The 19,006-nt window shown below is 46.6% G+C and overlaps 1 protein-coding gene across 4 annotated transcripts in view; it reads left to right on the top strand.

Annotated features, from left to right (window-relative positions):
- The first annotated feature begins 520 nt into the window (after window positions 1-520).
- The window catches only part of LOC115192119 (splicing factor, arginine/serine-rich 19), a 29,944-nt gene continuing 11,458 nt past the window's right edge, over window positions 521-19,006 (top strand). For 2 of the 4 annotated variants that reach the window (XR_003877877.1, XM_029750274.1), the window contains exons 1-8: window positions 526-765; window positions 1,137-1,246; window positions 1,343-1,422; window positions 2,841-2,944; window positions 3,073-6,819; window positions 8,497-8,579; window positions 17,076-17,363; window positions 18,817-18,945. Coding sequence is in view for 3 of the 4 variants with exons in the window: in XM_029750274.1 (XP_029606134.1) it covers window positions 3,180-6,819; window positions 8,497-8,579; window positions 17,076-17,363; window positions 18,817-18,945 (4,140 nt within the window). In the remaining variant the exon portion in view is untranslated. Of the gene's footprint in view, window positions 766-1,136; window positions 1,247-1,342; window positions 1,423-2,840; window positions 2,945-3,072; window positions 6,820-8,496; window positions 8,580-17,075; window positions 17,364-18,816; window positions 18,946-19,006 lie in introns of all 4 variants that reach the window. The other 2 variants (XM_029750273.1, XM_029750272.1) reach the window with 2 other exon arrangements.

The following is a 19,006-nucleotide window of genomic DNA, read 5'->3' on the forward strand; positions in this document are numbered from 1 at the left end:
TGTCGGAGGAAGGGTCCAAGGTGTGAAAAATATGCAGAAGGCCATGAGACAAAGGAATCTGTAGTATTGGGGAAAGTAGTGGAATGTGTTAATTGTCAGTAAGATTGGATTTTTAACATTTATAGCAATGGTTATTAATTGTACTGCAGGAATGGATCGTAAGTCTCAGAAAATTGAGGTTGTGGTGGCAGCTGCAGAGAGGTATTTGGGTGTGCGAGACTTGACAGCAGAAGAGTTACAGGATGTGTTAAGTGGTGATGTCCCATCCTTTCAGTGTGATGACGAGGTAGGAATAAATACATTCAATTAGCGGAGTAGGGGGGTGTTCATTTTATTTAATATAATTTTGATTTGTGAGTATAGTGTTAGATGGTAGGGTATTTATTTAGTACATGTTTCTTTTTCAAGTAAAGTACAAGGGAGTTGTACTCCAGTCTAGTAGGTGGCGGTAATGAAACAAATTGGATGCCAACCGCCGTTAAACCTCATAGAAGAAGAAGAAGAATAATAAGAAGAAGAATAAGAAGAAGAAGAAGATATCCCCAAAATTATCGCGATCAACGAAAAACGTCAATTCCCGTCGGCCCTTGTTTCAAGTGAAGGGAAGTAAAATGTCGGCGATGGATGGGATGGGCCTCTTATTGTGCTTTTAACAATATCTCAACCTTTAATACTGTATTTTAAATGTAAATTTCACGTTTTAGAAAATAAAGGTTAGTTGAAGATTGTGGATTTAAACGGACAAAACATATAACTGGATCTAAGGTATGTATTTGACTGGTGTAGCTAGGAGGAGAGCTAACGTTAGCAAACCTGGCTAGCTAACTAACGTTACTGCTATTTCTGGCAGGTCTGGCTAGCTAGCGACGAATCTGATTCCAGTGAAAACGTGACGATTGATCAGTGATCAAGTGTATTTGCTAGTTAAGTTAGTTTGTGTAGTTTACCCGCCGGGTCAACTGGTGTTGCAAGCAACAAGACGAGAGTGCGGCCTGATCCAGGTATTTTGCAACAGCTAACGTTAGCTTGCCACTGCCAGTTAATGCAAAGGCTAATTAGATAGCTAGCTAACATCGTCACACACGACACTGCAAGATTCTTCAAAATGTGATTTGACTTAAGTTATGTATCATCAGACAAAGACTCCAGCGAAGAGGAAACAGAGAAGGATGAAGAAAGGAGTAGGACGAGGTTGAGGTGTTACCAAGGTGATAGGGAGAACCCAGATGACGAGCCTAGCGAACTGGTGAGTGTTATTGTGTGTGTGTTTTTTAAGCTCTTCCATTGACTGTAGCAGCTATTAATGTGTGTGTTTGTCTGTCTGTCTGTCCCCTTCATATAGGGAGCTGGCCTTACTGCAACCCCCGAAACACTTTCCTGCCTGGTCTCTCTTCACTGCTCTCCACAGCATCTCCTCGACAGGTAATTCCGGCAAACGCTACATTAATTTGAAAAACGTTCCTATATTTGTTTGTCTTGCCAATGTAGTGGTTCACACACTATAAAATTCTTCCCATGGTCGTGAGGATTCGCGATACCACGCTGTCTCGCGAAAACGATGTAATTAGATTAGCTAGAACGAGCTGTGGCTCAAAGCCGCCTCATAAACGTTTTCAGTCAGACATTCACGCTTGCCATACAGAGTTGAAATGTCAAGCCAATACATTTTTAATTGAATAACATTGCTTGTCAGCTTCAGAGCTGTAATGATTTGACGCTTTGGTTAAAGGCAATGGAATATTTAGAATTATTTTTGTCACGAAATGCGCTCGGATAATGACCTGAAGTCACGAACAAAACGGAGCTATTTGAATATAACTATGGATTATTTGGAACCAAAACAACATTTGTTGTTGAAGTAGAAGTCCTGGGAGTGCATTCTGACGAAGAACAGCAAAGGTAATCCAATTTTTCTAATAGTAATTCTGAGTAGTGAGTCCCAAACTTGGTGGGTGTCTAAATAGCTAGCCGTGATGGCCGAGTTATGTACTCAGAATATTGCAAAATGTGCTTTCGCCGAAAAGCTATTTTAAAATCTGACACCACGATTGCATAAAGGAGTTCTGTATCTATAATTCTTAAAATAATTTATGTATTTTGTGAACGTTTATCATGAGTAATTTAGTAAATTCACCGGAAGTTTTGGGTGGGTATGCTAGTTCTGAACATCACATGCTAATGTAAAAAGCTGTTTTTTGATATAAATATGAACTTGATTGAACAAAATGTGCATGTATTGTATAACATAATGTCCTAGGAGTGTCATCTAATGAAGATCATCAAAGGTTAGTGCTGCATTTAGCTGTGGTTTTGGTTTTTGTGACATATATGCTTGCTTTGAAAATGGCTGTGTGATTATTTTTGGCAGGGTACTCTCCTGACATAATCTAATGTTTTGCTTTCGCTGTAAAGCCTTTTTGAAATTGGACAATGTGGTTAGATTAACGAGAGTCTTGTCTTTAAAATGGTGTAAAATAGTCATATGTTTGAGAAATTGAAGTTATAGCATTTATGTGGTATTTGTATTTCGTGCCACGCGATTCCACTGGCTGTTGACTAGGGTGGGACGCTCGCCCAGGGAGGTTAAACGAGCATCGGTGACAGCTGCTAGCTTCGAGTAGGCAACACCATGGGTATTTTGTCTCCGATTTCAAACTTGTCTGGGACAGATAAATTGGGGCCAAAATCACATGCCTGGCTAAAGAGAGGATGTCAGAGTGAAAAGTAAGCTGAAATGTATGGGAGAGTGAGACACCCTATATAATGAATTACATAACAGGGAATTTAGATGTGCCAGTTCCACTGTGCATGGTTTCATGAGTGATGTATTTGTATTCCAGTTCTGACCTTGAAGTGGAGTTGACAGCTGAGGTGTGAGTGGAACGCTCGTCACTGCTCAGTATCCTGTCCACTGTCACCCCTGGTATAGGCAGCAGGAAGACAGGTAAATACTTTGTGCCAACTCTAATACACACATACAGTACTCTACTTCCCCCAAACACACACACACTTGACAGATTGTGGGCCCCAGGTGGTTGATAAAGGCCTAACATTTCTTGTCTCATCTTTCAGTGTTGCTCTTTGATCCCTGGCCCTCAGTATCCCTCCTCCACCCACAACCCCAGGCTCCAGGGAGTTCTGGACTACAGTTTACCCCAGGCCCAGCTCCCATCCTGGCCATGGACTTAACTCAAATCCCAGGCCTTAAAGGGATGCCTGCTGTCCCTCCTCCTCACGGGATCACAGAGACTGCCAAGAGCCCCCTGCCCTCCTCCACATCTTCCTCCTCTCCCGCCTCCCCACCTTCCTCTTCATCCTCCTCTCCTGGTGCCGTGGCAACCAGCTACCACAACGATATCCAGGAGGGAAGGGCCAACAGCATGATGATGGGTGACGTGGTGTCCTCCACTTCCGCCTCCCTGGCTCCCCCCTCCTCTCACTCTGACCCGTCTTTCTCCTCCTCAGATCCCTTGTTATGCCTCTCACCCCTTGTGGGCACCGACGGACAAAAAGAGCTTGAGACGGAGATCTACGACCCATTTCACCCCACGGAAGGAGAGAGGGAGGAAGGAGCGCCGGAGGAGGAAGGGGAAAAGTATGACCCCTTTGATCCAACCGGCTCTCCCCTCTCAGAGAGAGAGGAAGAGGAGCGAGAGACGGGGGGAGGGAGGGAGAGAGGGAATAGCGTGAGCAGCAAGGAGAGCGATGCCAGAGGGAAGAGAAGGAAGGCAGAGACTGGGAGGACAGGAGGAGAGGAGAAAGACAATGCTCCTCCAGACTCCACGGACGCTCTCTCTGTTCCCCCGCTCTCACCGCGCTCCCTCCCTCTCCCCCTTCGGAGGAGGCTGGACCGAACCAAAGAGCCCCGGGTGAAAGTACGGGACAGGAGAGAGAAGGCGAACCACTCGGACCACTCTGAGATTGAGGAGGGTGAGATCGTTGGGGCCACTGAGAGGGACGGAGGAAAGAGGGAGGAGAGAGGCCGGGAAGGAGTCCTTCCTCTCGTCCTCCCCATCTCCTCTGGCAGTCCTTTCCTCCACAGGGGAGCCAAGCCGGAGAGGATCCTGAGGGTGTTGGACGGGGATAGCTTTGTGTCGGTGCGGGCTGAGGGGGACTGGGCGGGGCCGGTGATGCCTGGCAGGGAGGATGGGGAGCCCATGGAGGAGGAGGAGGAGGAGGAGGAAGAAGAGGAGGTGGTGGTGGTCGGGGTGGGAGATCTGAGGAGGAAGCTGGTCAGCCGGCGTAAGGCGAGATACCGCTCCTCCTTCCCCTCTTCTCTCTCGCCTCAGCACCTCCCACCGTCTCCTCACACCGTCCCTTTGCCCCCCTCCCCGCTCACTGCCGAGAAGGACAAGAGCCACAAGTCATCCAAGAGCTCCAAGGAGAGGGAGCGGCGTAAGCGAAAGGAGTGCAAGGTAGGGGAGGAGGAGGAGAGGAGGAGGAGGAAGAAAAGGAAAGAAAAGGATGGTGGTGGAGAGAATGGTGGTGAGAGGAAGGAAAGACACAGGGAGAGGGGGCGGCGGAGTGAGAAAGAGAAGAAAACAAAGGTGGAGGAGGAGAGAGGGAGGAACAGCAGAAGCGACAGCAGGAAGAGGAAGAAGAGACGACGGAGCACCCCGGAATCTTCAGCACGCCCCCGCTCACAAAACACCTCAGTGCAGCAGGCCCACGGGGGCCGCTCCTGGTCAAACAATTCAGAGGACCGACACAGAGAGAGAGACAGAGACAGAGAGAATAACAGAGACCGGTACAGAGACCGAGATGGGGAACGAGACGGCGATCGAGACAAGGACAGAAAGAAAGACGACACCCGGAGAAGGGAGAGGGATGGACACTCTAGCCGGATAAAGAGGGAAAGAGAGCAAGACGGCGTCCGCAAATTAACCAGCCGAGAAAGAGGCAGCTCCAAGAGGTCCAAAGGAAGCATAGAACCAAGGCACCGGGAAAGGGACAGGCACCAGGAGAGAGAAAGGCACAGAGAAAGGGACAGGGAGAGACGTCGAGATGGTCGACCCGTGGTGCCGCCATCCATCCAGGATCTCAATGGCTCTGACCTGTTCGCCATCAAGCGCACCATCACGGTCACCACGACCACCACCACCACTCTCCCCGGTTCCCCCCCGCTGGCTCCATCCTCCCCCCGCAGCCCCTCCCAGGGCTCCGAAAAGCCCCACAAGAGGAAGAAGAAGAGCCGTCGGCGCTCGGAAGAAAAGTTAGAAGACAGCATTGGCCGGCGTGGGAGCCTCTCCCTCTCGCCACCGTCACATTACCATGGCTATGACTCGGACCATTTCTCAGACAAACTGGAGATAGACATGCACTCTCTGGACGGGGAGGCTCTGGATTCAGACTACCCCTCTATAGAAGACTCCCCTCCCCAGCTTCTGGAACCCGCTGCCCTCAGCGCCAAATCCAAGACCGCTACCAAACCTGGACGCCACCACTTCAAGAAGAAATCACGAACGGGCAAGAAAGCTGGTCAGTCCAAGTCGTCCTCCTCGGTTCGACCCAAAGGCAAGGGGCTCTCCACACCTTCACTCTCCCCAACCCAAGCCACCCCCGGCCTGGCCTCCACCCCAACCACCCTCCCCTCGGCCAAACGAGGGCGGAAGATGGGGAAGGAGAAAGAGCGTGGGGAAAAAGGAGGAAAGAAAGAGTCTGGTCGGTCTGGCAGGTCCAAGAAATTAAGTGGGGGTGGGAGGAAAGCCAAGCTGCAGTCCAAAGTGTCAGTGCTGGTGCGTGAGGGCGTGAGCAGCACCACGGGGGGCTCGGTGGGCTCGGGGAAGCTGGGCATGGAGCTCCTCGGGGTGGGCGGGCCAGTAGGGGGCTCTGGGGTGCCGGTGGTGGGAGGCTCCATTGCTGTGGTCTTTAGGAGGGACAATGAGAGCAGGTCTCCGTTCCTCAAGCCCTGTTCTGAGCCTCTATTGCTGAGTGGACGCAACAAGGACTTGGGGAAGGTGGGAAAACGTCGTTCCCTGGCCGTTCCACCTTCCTCTTTGCTGGCTAATCCCACGGTGGCAGCGCTGAAGTCCAAGAAGGCCAAGCCCAGCTCTACCACATCCTCCTCGGCGTCTTCGCCCTCATTGTCCCTAGCAACCAAGCGTAGGAGGAGGCTGGCGAAGAAGACGCGGGGAGAGAAAGGCTTAGCCAGCGGTTTGACGGACGTGGGTGGCGCTATGGCCAACTGTAGCTCTGAGGGCGGCGGCTGGGGTGGGTCTTCCTCCGACATCCAATCAGGAGTGGGGGCTAAACCCTCCAGTCCGCACTCTGGTCCAGCTGGTCCAACTCCTTCCTCATCCTCTTCATCATCCTCTTCCACCAGTGTCCTCCCCCCATCCTCCTCACCCCCCCACACCCCTCCCCCCTCCCTCACCGCCTCGCGTGATGCTCGGGAGTCATCTCCCGACTCTCAGACAGTGGACAGCAGCTGTAAGACCCCTGAGCCCTCTTTCTTACCCGAGGACTGCCCTGCTCAGACCCAGAGCACCCTCAACCTGTCCCCCTCCAGTCCCTCGTCCCTACCCTCCTCCCAGGGGGGAGGCCCCTCACAGTACGGCCCCTCTAACATGAAGTCCCTCCCTCTGGACGAAGGCCTCAAATCCCTGGCCTCACCCCCTTGTTCCTCCTCATCTGGCTCTGCCCTCGCCTTGCTCTCCCTTCCTCCTTCCTCCACAGACCCCTCTTCCTCTTCCTCCTCTTCTGTTTCTTCCTCCTCGGCCAACAAGCTGCCACTGCTGCCTCCTCCCCCTTCTGCTGCCCCTACCCTCCCCTGGAGTCTGCAGACAGGAGTGGACTGCACGGCCGGAGGAGTTTTAGCATGTAAGTCTCTGTCACTAGCATTCATTATAATACACTGCGTGCACAATTATTAGGCAAGTGAGTATTCTGATCTTATCATTGTTTCTATTCACATTTTCGAACTCCAAACCATATAAACTTGAATGCTTATTGTATTTAATCATTTTCAGGTGATATGAATTTGTGTAATGAGGGAGGGTGTGGCGAAAGGGAATAACACCTTATATCAAGGTGTGCATAATTATTAGGCAGCCTCATTACCTCAGGTAAAATGGGCCAAAAAATGTATTTAACTGACACTGAAAAACCAAAAATGTAAAATGCCTTTCAGACGGATGCGACACTCTTTAAATAGCTAAACTATTGAGGTGTGACCACCGGACATTCAAACGTTTTGTTGCGAATAGTCAACTGGGGCGCAAAAAAACGCATGGGGAAGAAAAGGCGCAAATTAACTGCAAAAGACTTGAGAAGAATTAAACGTCAAACTACCAGGAACCCATTATCCTCCAGTGCCACCTTATTCCAAAACTGCAACCTACCTGGAGTGTTCAGAAGTACAAGGTGTCAATTTCTCAGAGACATGGCCAAGGTCAAGAAGACTGAAACAAGAACACCACTGAATAAGATTCACAAGTTGAAGCGTCAAGATTGGGCAAAGAAATACCTGAAGACAGATTTTTCAAAGGTTTAATGGACAGATGAAATGAAAGTGACTCTTGATGGACCAAATGGATGGGCCCGTGGCTGGATCAGTAATGGACACAGGGCACCACTTTGAGTCAGGTGCCAGCAGGGTGAAGGAGGGGTACTGGGTATGGGCTGCTATCATTGAGGATGAGGTAGTTGTACCTTTTTGGGTTGAAGATGGACTGAAACTCAACTCCCAAACCTACTGCCAGTTTCTGGAAGATTCTTTCATCAAACAGGGGTACAGGAAGAAGTCCTCAGCATTCTAGAAGGCCATGATCTTTATGCAGGACAATGCTCCATCACATGCATCCAAGTACTCCACTGCTTGGCTAGCCAGCAAGGGCCTCAAAAATGGCTGAATAATGACCTGGCCCCCTTCCTCACCTGACTTAAATCCTATTGAGAACTTGTGGGCCCTTCTCAAATGTGAGATTTACAGTGATGGAAGACAATACACCTTTTTGAACAGCATTTGGGAGGCTGTGGTTGCTGCTTCAGTGAAAATTGATCGTGAACAGATCAAGAAACTGACAGACTCCATGGATGGAAGGCTCATGGCAGTTATTGAAAATAAGGGTGGCTATATTGGTCACTGAATATTTTTTAAAGGCCAAAAATGTTATATAATTGTCATTTTGTGTTACTTATCTGTTACACTTACTCTAAAAATCGAGAATAAACAAGTGAGTTGAGAGAAATTATTTTTGTAATTTAGTTGCCTAATAATTGTGCACACTTATATATTTCCCTGAGAAAGACCACAACTCACTTTTCCTTTGTTAAACATTCAGGTTTGAGGTTCAATAACATTTTGGATTGACTGAGAGCATTGTGTTTGTTCAACAATAAAATGAATCCCGAGGAAAACAATTTGCCTAATAATTGTGCACACAGTGTAATGTCAACAAGTGGAGTTTTGGTACGTTTTTGTGTATTCCTGTTGCTACTATGCAATGCATATAATATGTATAAGGTTTTACTAATCCCATGCTCTCTGTATTTCAGTGACAGCTCTGCTGTTTAAGATGGAAGAGGCCAATATCGCAAGTAGAGCCAAAGCCCAGGAGTTCATCCATGCTACCAGCCAGGTGTGTGTGTCTTTGAGTAATTATATTCCGTTATCTGTATGTATGTATGTATGTATGTATGTATGTATGTATGTATGTATGTATGTATGTATGTATGTATGTATGTATGTATGTATGTATGTATGTATGTACGTACTAGTTAAAATTTTGGACACACCTACTCATTCCGGGTTTTTTCTTTTCTTTTTACTATTTTCTACATTGTAGAATAATAGTGAAGACAAACTATGAAATAACACATATGGAATCATGTAGTAACCAAAAAAGTGTTAAACAAATCAAAATATACTTTATCTTTGAGATTCTTCAAAGTAGCCACTCTTTGCTTTGGTGACAGTTTTGCACACTTTTAGCATTCTCTCAACCAGCTTCATGAGCTAGTCACCTGGAATGCATTTCAATTAACAGGTGTGCCTTGATAAAAGTTCATTTGTTTTCTTAAGTATCCACCCCTTTTTTTTCAATTTTCGCCTAAAATGACTTACCCAAATCTAACTGCCTGTAGCTCAGGAAGCAAGGATATGCATATTATTGGTACCATTTGAAAGGAAACACTTTGAAGTTTGTGGAAATGTGAAAGGAATGTAGGAGAATATAACACAATAGATCTGGTAAAAGATATTACAAAGAAAAAAAACAACCGTTCTTTTTTTCTTTTTTTTTGTACCATCTTTGAAATGCAAGAGAGGCCATAATGTATTATTCCAGCCCAGGTGCAATCTACATTTTGGCCACAAGATGGCAGCATTGTATTCGCAAAGTTTTAGACTGATCCAATTAACCATTGCATTTCTTTTCAAAATGTTGTATGGAGACTGTACAAATGTGCCTAATTTGTTAATAACTTTTCATGTTCAAAATTGTGCACTCTCCTCAAACAATAGCATGGTATTCTTTCACTGTAATTGCTACTGCAAATTGGACAGTGCATTTAGCTTCAATTCTTGTTAATCTTTCTGCCAATATCAGAATGTCTATGTCCTGGGAAATTTTCTTGTTAGTTACAACCTCATGCTAATCGCATTAGCCTTCGTTAGCTCAACCGTCCCATGGAAGGGACACCGATCCTGAAGAAGTTTTTAAGAGGTTAACGTTTGAGCCAATCGATTGTTGTGACAAGATAGCACTATTTGGTAACCCGCCTCTAACATCCGTTCTATTGGCCAACGTGAAATCACCTGGAGAATAAACTGGATGAGTTCCGTTCAAGACTATCCTACCAACGAGACATTAAAAACTGTAAAATTGTATGTTTCACCGAGTCGTGGCTGAACAACGACACAGATAATAAACAGTTGGCTGGGTTTTCCGTGCATCGGCAAGACAGAACAGCTACATCCGGTAAGAAGAGGGGTGGTGGTGGTGTGTCTATTTGTCAATAACAGCTGGTGCACGATGTCTAATATTAAGGAAGTCGAGGTATTTCTCGCCTGAGGTTGAGTACCTCATGATAAGCTGTAGACCACACAAGTTTTTCTTGTTTTCATCTATATTTTTTGTAGCTGTCTATTTACCATCACAAACCGATGCTGGTACTAAGATCGCACTTAACAAGAAAAGGCTCATCCAGAAGCGTCGTTGCTAGTGTCCGGGGACTTTAATGCAGGCAAACTTAAATCCATTTTCCATAATTTCTACAAGCATGTCACACGCAACCAAAGGGGAAAAAACTCTAGACCACCTTTACTCCCCACACGGAGACACACGCGTACAAAGCCCTCCCTCGCCCTTCATTTGACAAATCTGACCATAATTGTATCCTCCTGATTCCTGCTTACAAGCAAAAACTAAAGCAGGAAGTACCAGTGACACACTCAATATGGAAATGGTCAGATGATGCGGATGCTACGCTACAGGACTGTTTTGCTAGCACAGTCTGGAATATGTTCCGGGATTCATCCAATGGCATTGAGGAGAAAACCACATCAGTCATCGACCTCCTTAATAAGTGCTTCGACGACGTCGTCCCCACAGTGACTGAAAGTTCATATCCCAAACAGAAGCCATGGATTACAGGCAACATCTGTACCGAGCTAAAGGCTAGAGCTGCCGCTTTCAAGGAGCGGGACACTAATCCAGATGCTTATATGAACAACTATGCCCAAAGATTAACCATCAAACAGACAAGCGTCAATACAGGACTAAGATTGAATCTTACTACGCCAGCTCTGACATTTGTCGGATGTGGCAAAGTTTGCAAACTATTTTGGACTACAAAGGGAAACCCAGCCGCAAGCTGCCCAGTGACGCAAGCCTACCATATGGGCTAAATGCCTTTTGATGCTCGCTTCGAGGCAAGCAACACTGACGCATGCATGAGAGCACCAGCTGTTCCGGACATCTGTGGGATCCACGCTCTCTGTAGCCGATGTGTGCAAGACCTTTTAAACAGGTCAACATTCACAAGGCTGCGGGGCCAGGCGGATTACCTGGACATGTACTCAAAGCATGTGCGGACCAACTGGCAAGCGTCTTCACTGACATTTTCAACCTCTCCCTGACTGAGTCTGTAATTCCTACATGTTTCAAGCAGACCACCATCGTCCCTGTGCTGAAGAAAGCGAAGTTAACCTGCCTAAATGACTACCGCCCCGTAGCACTCATGTTGGTAGCCATGAAGTGGTTTGAAAGGCTGATCATGGCTCACATCAACACCATTATCCCATAAACCCTAGATCCACTCCAATTCGCATACTGCCCTAACAGATCCTCAGATGACTTAATCTCAATCGCACTCCACACTGCCCTTTCCCACCTGGACAAAAGGAACACCTATGTGAGAATGTTTTTCATTGACTACAGCTCAGCGTTCAACACCATCATGCCCACAAAGCTCATCCCTAAGCTAAGGACCCTGGGACTTAAACACCTCCCTCTGCAACTGGATCCTGGACTTCCTGACAGGCTGCCCCCAGGTGGTAAGGGTAGGCAACAACACATCTGCCATGCTGATCCTAAACAGGGGGCCCCTCGGGTGCATGCGTATTCCCCTCCTGTACTCTCTGTTCACCCACAACTGTGTGGCCAGGCACAGCTCCAACACCATCATTAAGTTTGCTGATGACACAAGTGTTAGGCCTGATCACCGACAACAATGAGACAGCCTATAGGGAAGAGGTTGGAGACCTGGCAGTGTAGTGCCAGGACAACAACCTCTCCCTCAACATGATAAAGACAAAGGAGCTGATCGTGGACTACAGGAAAAGGAGGGCTGGACACACCCCCATTCACATCAACAGGGCTGTTATGGAGCGGGTCGAGAGTTTCAAGTTCCTTGGTGTCCACATCACCAAGAAACTATCTTGGTCCAAACACACCAAGACAGTCGTGAAGAGAGCATGACAACACCTTTTGCCCTCTCTCAGGAGACTGAAAGGATTTGGCATGGGTCCCCAGATCCTCAAAGTTCTACAGCTGCACTATTGAGAGCTTCCTGACTGGTTCAAATCAAATTTTATTGCGAACATAAACATGGTTAGCAGATGTTATTGCAAGTGTAGCGAAATGCTTTTGCTTCTAGATCTGACAGTGCAGCAGTATCTAACATTCCACCACAAAACCTAATACACACAATCTAGTAAAGGAATGGGATGAGAATATATAAGTATAAAATATATAGATGAGCAGTGATCGAACGGCTAAGATGCAATAGATAGTAAAGAATAGATAGTTAAGGTTACAGTATATACATATGAGATGAGTAATGCGAGATAAGTAAACATTTCTTAATTTGGCATTATTAAAGTGACTAGTTCCTTTTATTAAAGTGCCCAATGATATCAAGTCTGTAAGTAGGCAGCCGCCTCTATGTGCTAGTGGTGGCTGTTTAACAATCTGATGGCCTTGAGATAGAAGCTGTTTTTCAATCTCTCTGTCCCAGCTCTGATGCACTTGTACTGACCTCGCCTTCTGGATGGAAGCGGGGTGAACAGGTAGTGGCTCGGGTGGTTATTGTCCTTGATGATCTTTTTTGCCTTCTTGTGACATCGGGTGTTGTAGGTGTCCTGGAGGGCAGGTAGGTTGCCATACCAGGCGGTGATACAGCCCGACAGGATGCTCTCAGTTGTGCACCTGTAAAAAGTTAGTGAGGGTTTTCAGTGACAAGCCACGTTTTTTTTCAGCCTCCTGAGGTTGAAGAGGCGCTGTTGTGTGTTCTTCACCACACTGTCTGTGTGCGTGGACCATTTCAGTTTGTCCGTGATATGTACACTGAGGAACTTAAAGCTTTCCACCTTCTTCACTGCTGTCCCGTCGATGTAGATAGGGGGGTGCTCCCTTTGCTGTTTCCTGAAGTCCACAATCATCTCTTTTGTTTTGCTGACATTGAGTGAGAGGTTATTTTCCTGACATCACACTCCGAGGGCCCTCACCTCCTCCCTGGAGGCTGTCTCGTTGTTGTTGTTGGTAATCAAGCCTACCACTTGTGTCGTCTACAAACTTGATGATTGAGTTGGAGCCGTGCATGGCCACGCAGTCGTGGGTGAACAGGGAGTATAGGAGAGGGCTGAGAACACACCCTTGTGCGGCCCCAGTGTTAAGGATCAGCGGAGTGGAGATGTTGTTTCCTACCTTCACCACCTGGGGGGCGGCCCGTCAGGAAGTCCAGGACCAAGTTGCACAGGTTGTGGTCGAGATCCAGGGTCTCAAGCTTAATGATGAGTTTGGAGGGCACTATGGTGTTGAATGCTGTGCGGTAGTCAATGAACAGCATTCTTACATAGGTATTCCTCTTGTCCAGATGGGATAGGGCAATGTGCAGCGTGATGGCGATTGCATCGTCTGTGGACCTATTGGGGCGGTAAGCAAATTGGAGTGGGTCTAGGGTAACAGGTAGGGTGGAGGTGATATGATTTTGGACAGAAGTGAGTGCTACTGGGCAGTAGTCATTTAGTTGGTGGCCATCTTGAAGCATGTGGGGACAGCAGACTGGGATGGGGTTGATTTGAATATGTACGGTCGAATCAGCGCCTGGTATGGCAACTGCTCGGCATCTGACCGTAAGGCGCTACAGAGGGTTGTGCGTACGGCTTAGTACATCACTGGGGCCAAGCTTCCTTTCGTCTATGACCTATATACTAGGCGGTGTCAGATTTTCAGGCAGATTTAAGTCAAAACTGTAACTCGGCCACTTAGGAACATTCAATGTTGTCTTGGTAAGCAACTCCAGTGTACATTTGCCTGGTGTTCTAGATTATTGTCCTGCTGAAAGGTGAATTTGTCTCCAAGTGTCTGTTGGAACGCAGACTGAACCACGTTATCCTCTAGGATTTTGCCTCTGCTTAGCTCTATTCAGTTTCTTTGTATACAAAGAAAATTCCTAGTCCTTGCCGATGATCAGCATACTCATAACATGATGCAGCCACCACCATGCTTGGAAAATATGAAGAGTGGTACTCTGATGTGTTGTTAGCACCAACATAATGCTTTGTATTCAGGACAAAGTTCATTTCTTTGCCACATTTTTTTGCTGTTTTACTTTAGTGCCTTATTTTTCTGTACAGGATTCCTTTTCACTCTGTCATTTAGGCGTAACTACAATGTTGTTGGTTTTCTCCTATCACAGCCTGCAAATGTTTTAAATTCACCGTTGGTCGAGCCTCCTGAGTGGCGCACCTGTCTTAAGGCACTGCATTGCAGTGCTAGTGGCGTCACTACATACTCAGGGTTCGATCCCGGGCTGTTTCACAACCGACCGTGATCGGGAGTCCCATAGGGCTGCGCACAATTGGCCTAGCGTCGTCCGGGTTAGGGGAGGGTTGGGCCGGGGGGACTTTACTTGGCTCATCGTGCTCTAGCGACTCCTTGTGGCGGGCCGGGAGCCTGCAGACTGACCTCGGTCGTCAGGTGAACGGTGTTTCCTTCCACACATTGGTGCTTCTGAGTTAAGCGGGCGGGTCATGTTTTGGAGGACGCATGACTCGACCTTCGCCTCCCGAAACCGTTGGGGAGTTGCAGCAATGAGTCAAGATCGAAATTGGGGGGGGATTTAAACATTTTTTTTTTTATCCCCATTGGCCTCATGGTGAAATCCCTGAGGGGTTTCCTTCCTCTCCGGCAACTGAGTTTGGAAGGACTCCTGTATCTTTTTAGTGATTGGGTGTATTGCTGCACCATTCAAAGTGTAATTAATAACTACACCATGCGCAAAGGGATGTTCAATGTCTGCGAGGCATTGGAAAACCTCCCCGGTCTTTGTGGTTGAATCTGTGTTTGAAATTCACTACTTGACTGAGGGACCTTTTCAGATAATTGTATGTGTGGGTTTACAGAGATGGGGAAGTCATTCAAAAATCATGTTAAATGCTATTATCAGCCGGGCTAGACAATCTGGACCCTCTCTTTCTAAAATTATTTGCCCGAAATTGTTGCAACCCCTATCACTAGACTGTTAAACCTCTCTTTCGTATCGTCTGAGATTCCCAAAGATTGGAAAGCTGCCGCAGTCATCCCCCTCTTCAAAGGGGGAGACACTCTAGACGCAAACTGCTACAGACCTATATCTATCCTACCCTGCCTTTCTAAGGTGTTCGAAAGCCAAGTTAACCAACATATTACCGACCATTTCGAATCCCACTGTACCTTCTCTGCTATGCAATCTGGTTTCAGAGCTGGTTATGGGTGCACCTCAGCCACGCTCAAGGTCCTAAACAATATCATAACCATCGATAAAAGACAGTACTGTGCAGCCGTCTTCATCGACCTGGCCAAGGCCTTCGACTCTGTCAATCGCCACATTCTTATTGGCAGACTCGACAGCCTTGGTTTCTCAAATGATTGCCTCGCCTGGTTCACCAACTACTTCTCTGATAGAGTTCAGTGTGTCAAATCGGAGGGCCTGTTGTCCGGACCTCTGGCTGTCTCTATGGGGGTGCCGTAGGGTTCAATTCTCGGGCCGACTCTCTTCTCTGTATACATCAATGATGTCACTCTTGCTGCTGGGGATTCTCTGATCCACCTATACGCAGACGACACCATTCTGTGTACCTCTGGCCCTTCTTTGGACACTGTGTTAACTAACATCCAGACAAGCTTCAATGCCATACAACTTTCCTTCCGCGGCCTCCAACTGCTCTTAAATGCAAGTAAAACTAAATGCATGCTCTTCAAACGATCGCTGCCCGCCCGCCCGTCCAGCATCACTACTCTGGACTGTTCTGACTTATGAATATGTGGACAACTACAAATACCTAGGTGTCTGGTTAGACTGTAAACTCTCCTTCCAGACTCACATTAAGCATCTCCAATCCAAAATTAAATCTAGAATCGGCTTCCTATTTCGCAACAAAGCATCCTTCACTCATGCTGCCAAACATACCCTCGTAAAACTGACCATCCTACCGATCCTCGACTTCGGCGATGTCTTTTACAAAATAGCCTCCAACACTCTGTATCCAATTTAGTCTATCACAGTGCCATCCGTTTTGTCACCAAAGCCCCATATACTGCGACCTGTACGCTCACGTTGGCTGGCGCTCGCTTGATACTCGTCGCCAAACCCACTGGCTCCAGGTCATCTACAAGTCTCTGCTAGGTAAAGCCCCGCCTTATCTCAGCTCACTGGTCACCATAGCAGCACCCACCCGTAGCACGCGCCCCAGCAGGTATATCTCACTGGTCACCCCCAAAGCCAATTCTTACTTTGGCCGCCTTTCCTTCCAGTTCTCTGCTGCCAATGACTGGAACAAACTGCAAAAATAACTGAAGCTGGAGACATCTCCCTCACTAGCTTTAAGCACCAGCTGTCAGAGCAGCTCACAGATCACTGCACCTGTACATAGCCCATCTAACTACCTCATCCCCGTACTGTGTTTATTTATCTTGCTCCTTCGCACCCCAATATCTCTACTTGCACATTCATATATACATATCTACCATTCCACATCTACCATTGCAGTGTTTAATTGCTATATTGTAATTACTTCGCCACCATGGCCTATTTATTGCCTTACCTCCCTTATCCTACCTCATTTGCACATACTGTATATAGACCTTTTCTACTGTATTATTGACCTTATGTTTGTTTATTCCATGTGTAACTCTGTTGTTGTATGTGCCGAACTGCTCTGCTTTATCTTGGCCAGGTCGCAGTTGCAAATGAGAACTTGTTCTCAACTAGCCTACCTGGTGAAATAAAAAAAATATTGCACAGAGTGAGTCCATGCAACTTATGTGACTTGTTAAGCACGTTTTTGGTCCTGAACCTGCTGACGAGGTTGTATACTTATTGACTAAAGACACTTCAGCCTTTCATTTCTAAAAGCATAATTCCACTTTGACATTGTGGGGTATTGTGTGTTGGCCAGTTACACAAAGTCTCAATTGAATCCATTTTAAATTCAGGCTGTAACACAACAAAATGTGGAATAAGTCAAAGGAGGTAAATACTTTCTGAAGGCACTGTATACGTGTTACGTATTTGTCTTGGATTGTTTTGAAGGTGTTCGATATCTGACCAACTGTTTCTCATCATACCTTCCATCTCTCTCTCTCTTGCAGATTCTCTCCCAAACCAATCAGAACCATTCATCGCAGCATGCCCCTTCCTCTTCTTCCTCCTCCCAGGTTCCTCCTTCCCCTGGCCCCACCCCTGCCCAGTTCATCCTGCACAGCGCTCTACCATTGGTGGGCTGCACCAAAACCCCGCCCAGCCACCTGCACCTTGGCATGTCTTTGGGTGGTGGCTGTGCCCAGACCCCGCCCCCTCCCATGCCCTCTGGGTTCTTGGGAGGGTCCGGAGACTCCAGTGATATAGGCTGGGACAACGAGAGCAAGGACCCTGACAAGGTAGCACCATTAAAAATCATGTCTTTCTACCGCTCCCATATCTTCCAATTACGTGTGTGTGGGGAAAGGAATAAGGTCATCTGACTATCAGTACAGTACTGCATAGTGTTGGCACAATACTAGAATGTTGACTTCATTACTGATACTAGGTTTAGTATCACGATGCTCGATACCAAAACGATACCGTGGCAAAAAAAGGCATATTAGCTAAAGTTACAGAATGGCACATGATCCAGACAGATATGCTCAGCTACTGCTCTGTTCAATTGTTGGGCATCTTGAGTTCAATATCAACACATTTGCATTTTTTTTTTTTACATGTTTTTCTTTTCAGAGACAGCCATGTGTGCATTAATGAATCAATTATGCAATCTGTTTTTACCTAAGTCAAACTATCTAACTACATAATGGTAATCATTTATTTGAATGGTAAATAAATCTGTAGCATATCCACAATACAGGTGAATGCATATTCAATAGGAGTGTGTGCATGCATTGAGTTATTGAGCTTGTTTTTGGGTGATTCCATGGGGCTACAGATGACAAACCATTTCCCTTCCATTTTGGGACACATTTTATTGTATTCATCAACAGCATTTGCTTAGAAGTAGCTTTGTCTCTTTAATGAGTAATGATGTCATTACATTACATTTACATTTTAGTCATTTAGCAGACGCTCTTATCCAGAGCATACATTTCATTTCATGGATTTTTTTTTTTGTACTGGCCCCCAGTGGGAATCGAACCCACAACCCTGGCGTTGCACACCTATGCTGGCGTGGCAAACACCATGCTCTACCAACTGAGCCACAGGGAGGCAGGCAGTTCGCTGAAGCAATAGATCATCTTTTGGACATTTTGTGTCTAAAATGTAAAATGTACATCTTTTGGAGAGATGAGAAAGAGACCGACTAAGTGAATCCATAAAGTTTTTATTGGCAATCAGCTATGAAATCAATATATTATGCCTTAGTTGCATATCATCACAAACAAAGTCTAGGGTAGTGAATCGATGTTAGCTTTAGCTGTCACCTAGCAAGGAAAGTTAGCCTACAAAGCTGGACACTATCGGTATATTCTTCCATTGTAAAGGGTTCTAGCCTGTATCGACTTTGTTTTGCGAACAGTAATTAACAGTTTCAACATCTACATGCCTTGTCGCATTATTCAACTCTTTTAACTTCTGTGCAGTATGAGTGGGAGCTTATATGATGCAGCCCAGACTCCCAGTGCAGGCTCGCAAGTGGAGCAGGCACTGTGCGCTCTATAATAAGGGGTCGACTGCGCTGATAAGAACGGCTTGATCCGTGAGACACATTTGACAGAAGTACCGAAAGTAACTAATTCTACTGCAAAACAGTTTTTCATGTTCTGGTATCTAAAAAGTACTGATGTATCGGTATACCGTGCAACACTAGTACTGCACCTCTTATTTCATTTCTCTCGCTCTCAGTACCTGAAGAAGCTCCACACTCAGGAGCGTGCGGTGGAGGAGGTGAAGCTGGCTATTAAGCCTTACTACCAGCGTAAAGACATCAACAAGGACGACTACAAGGACATCCTGAGGAAGGCAGTGCACAAGGTAACCCAGCCCTCTAACCATAAACCTGCTTTAGCTGCATTACTTTATTACATGGTTTAGC

Source organism: Salmo trutta, chromosome 4 (genome assembly GCF_901001165.1).
Source record: "Salmo trutta chromosome 4, fSalTru1.1, whole genome shotgun sequence".
NCBI classification, from domain to species: Eukaryota; Metazoa; Chordata; class Actinopteri; order Salmoniformes; family Salmonidae; genus Salmo; species Salmo trutta.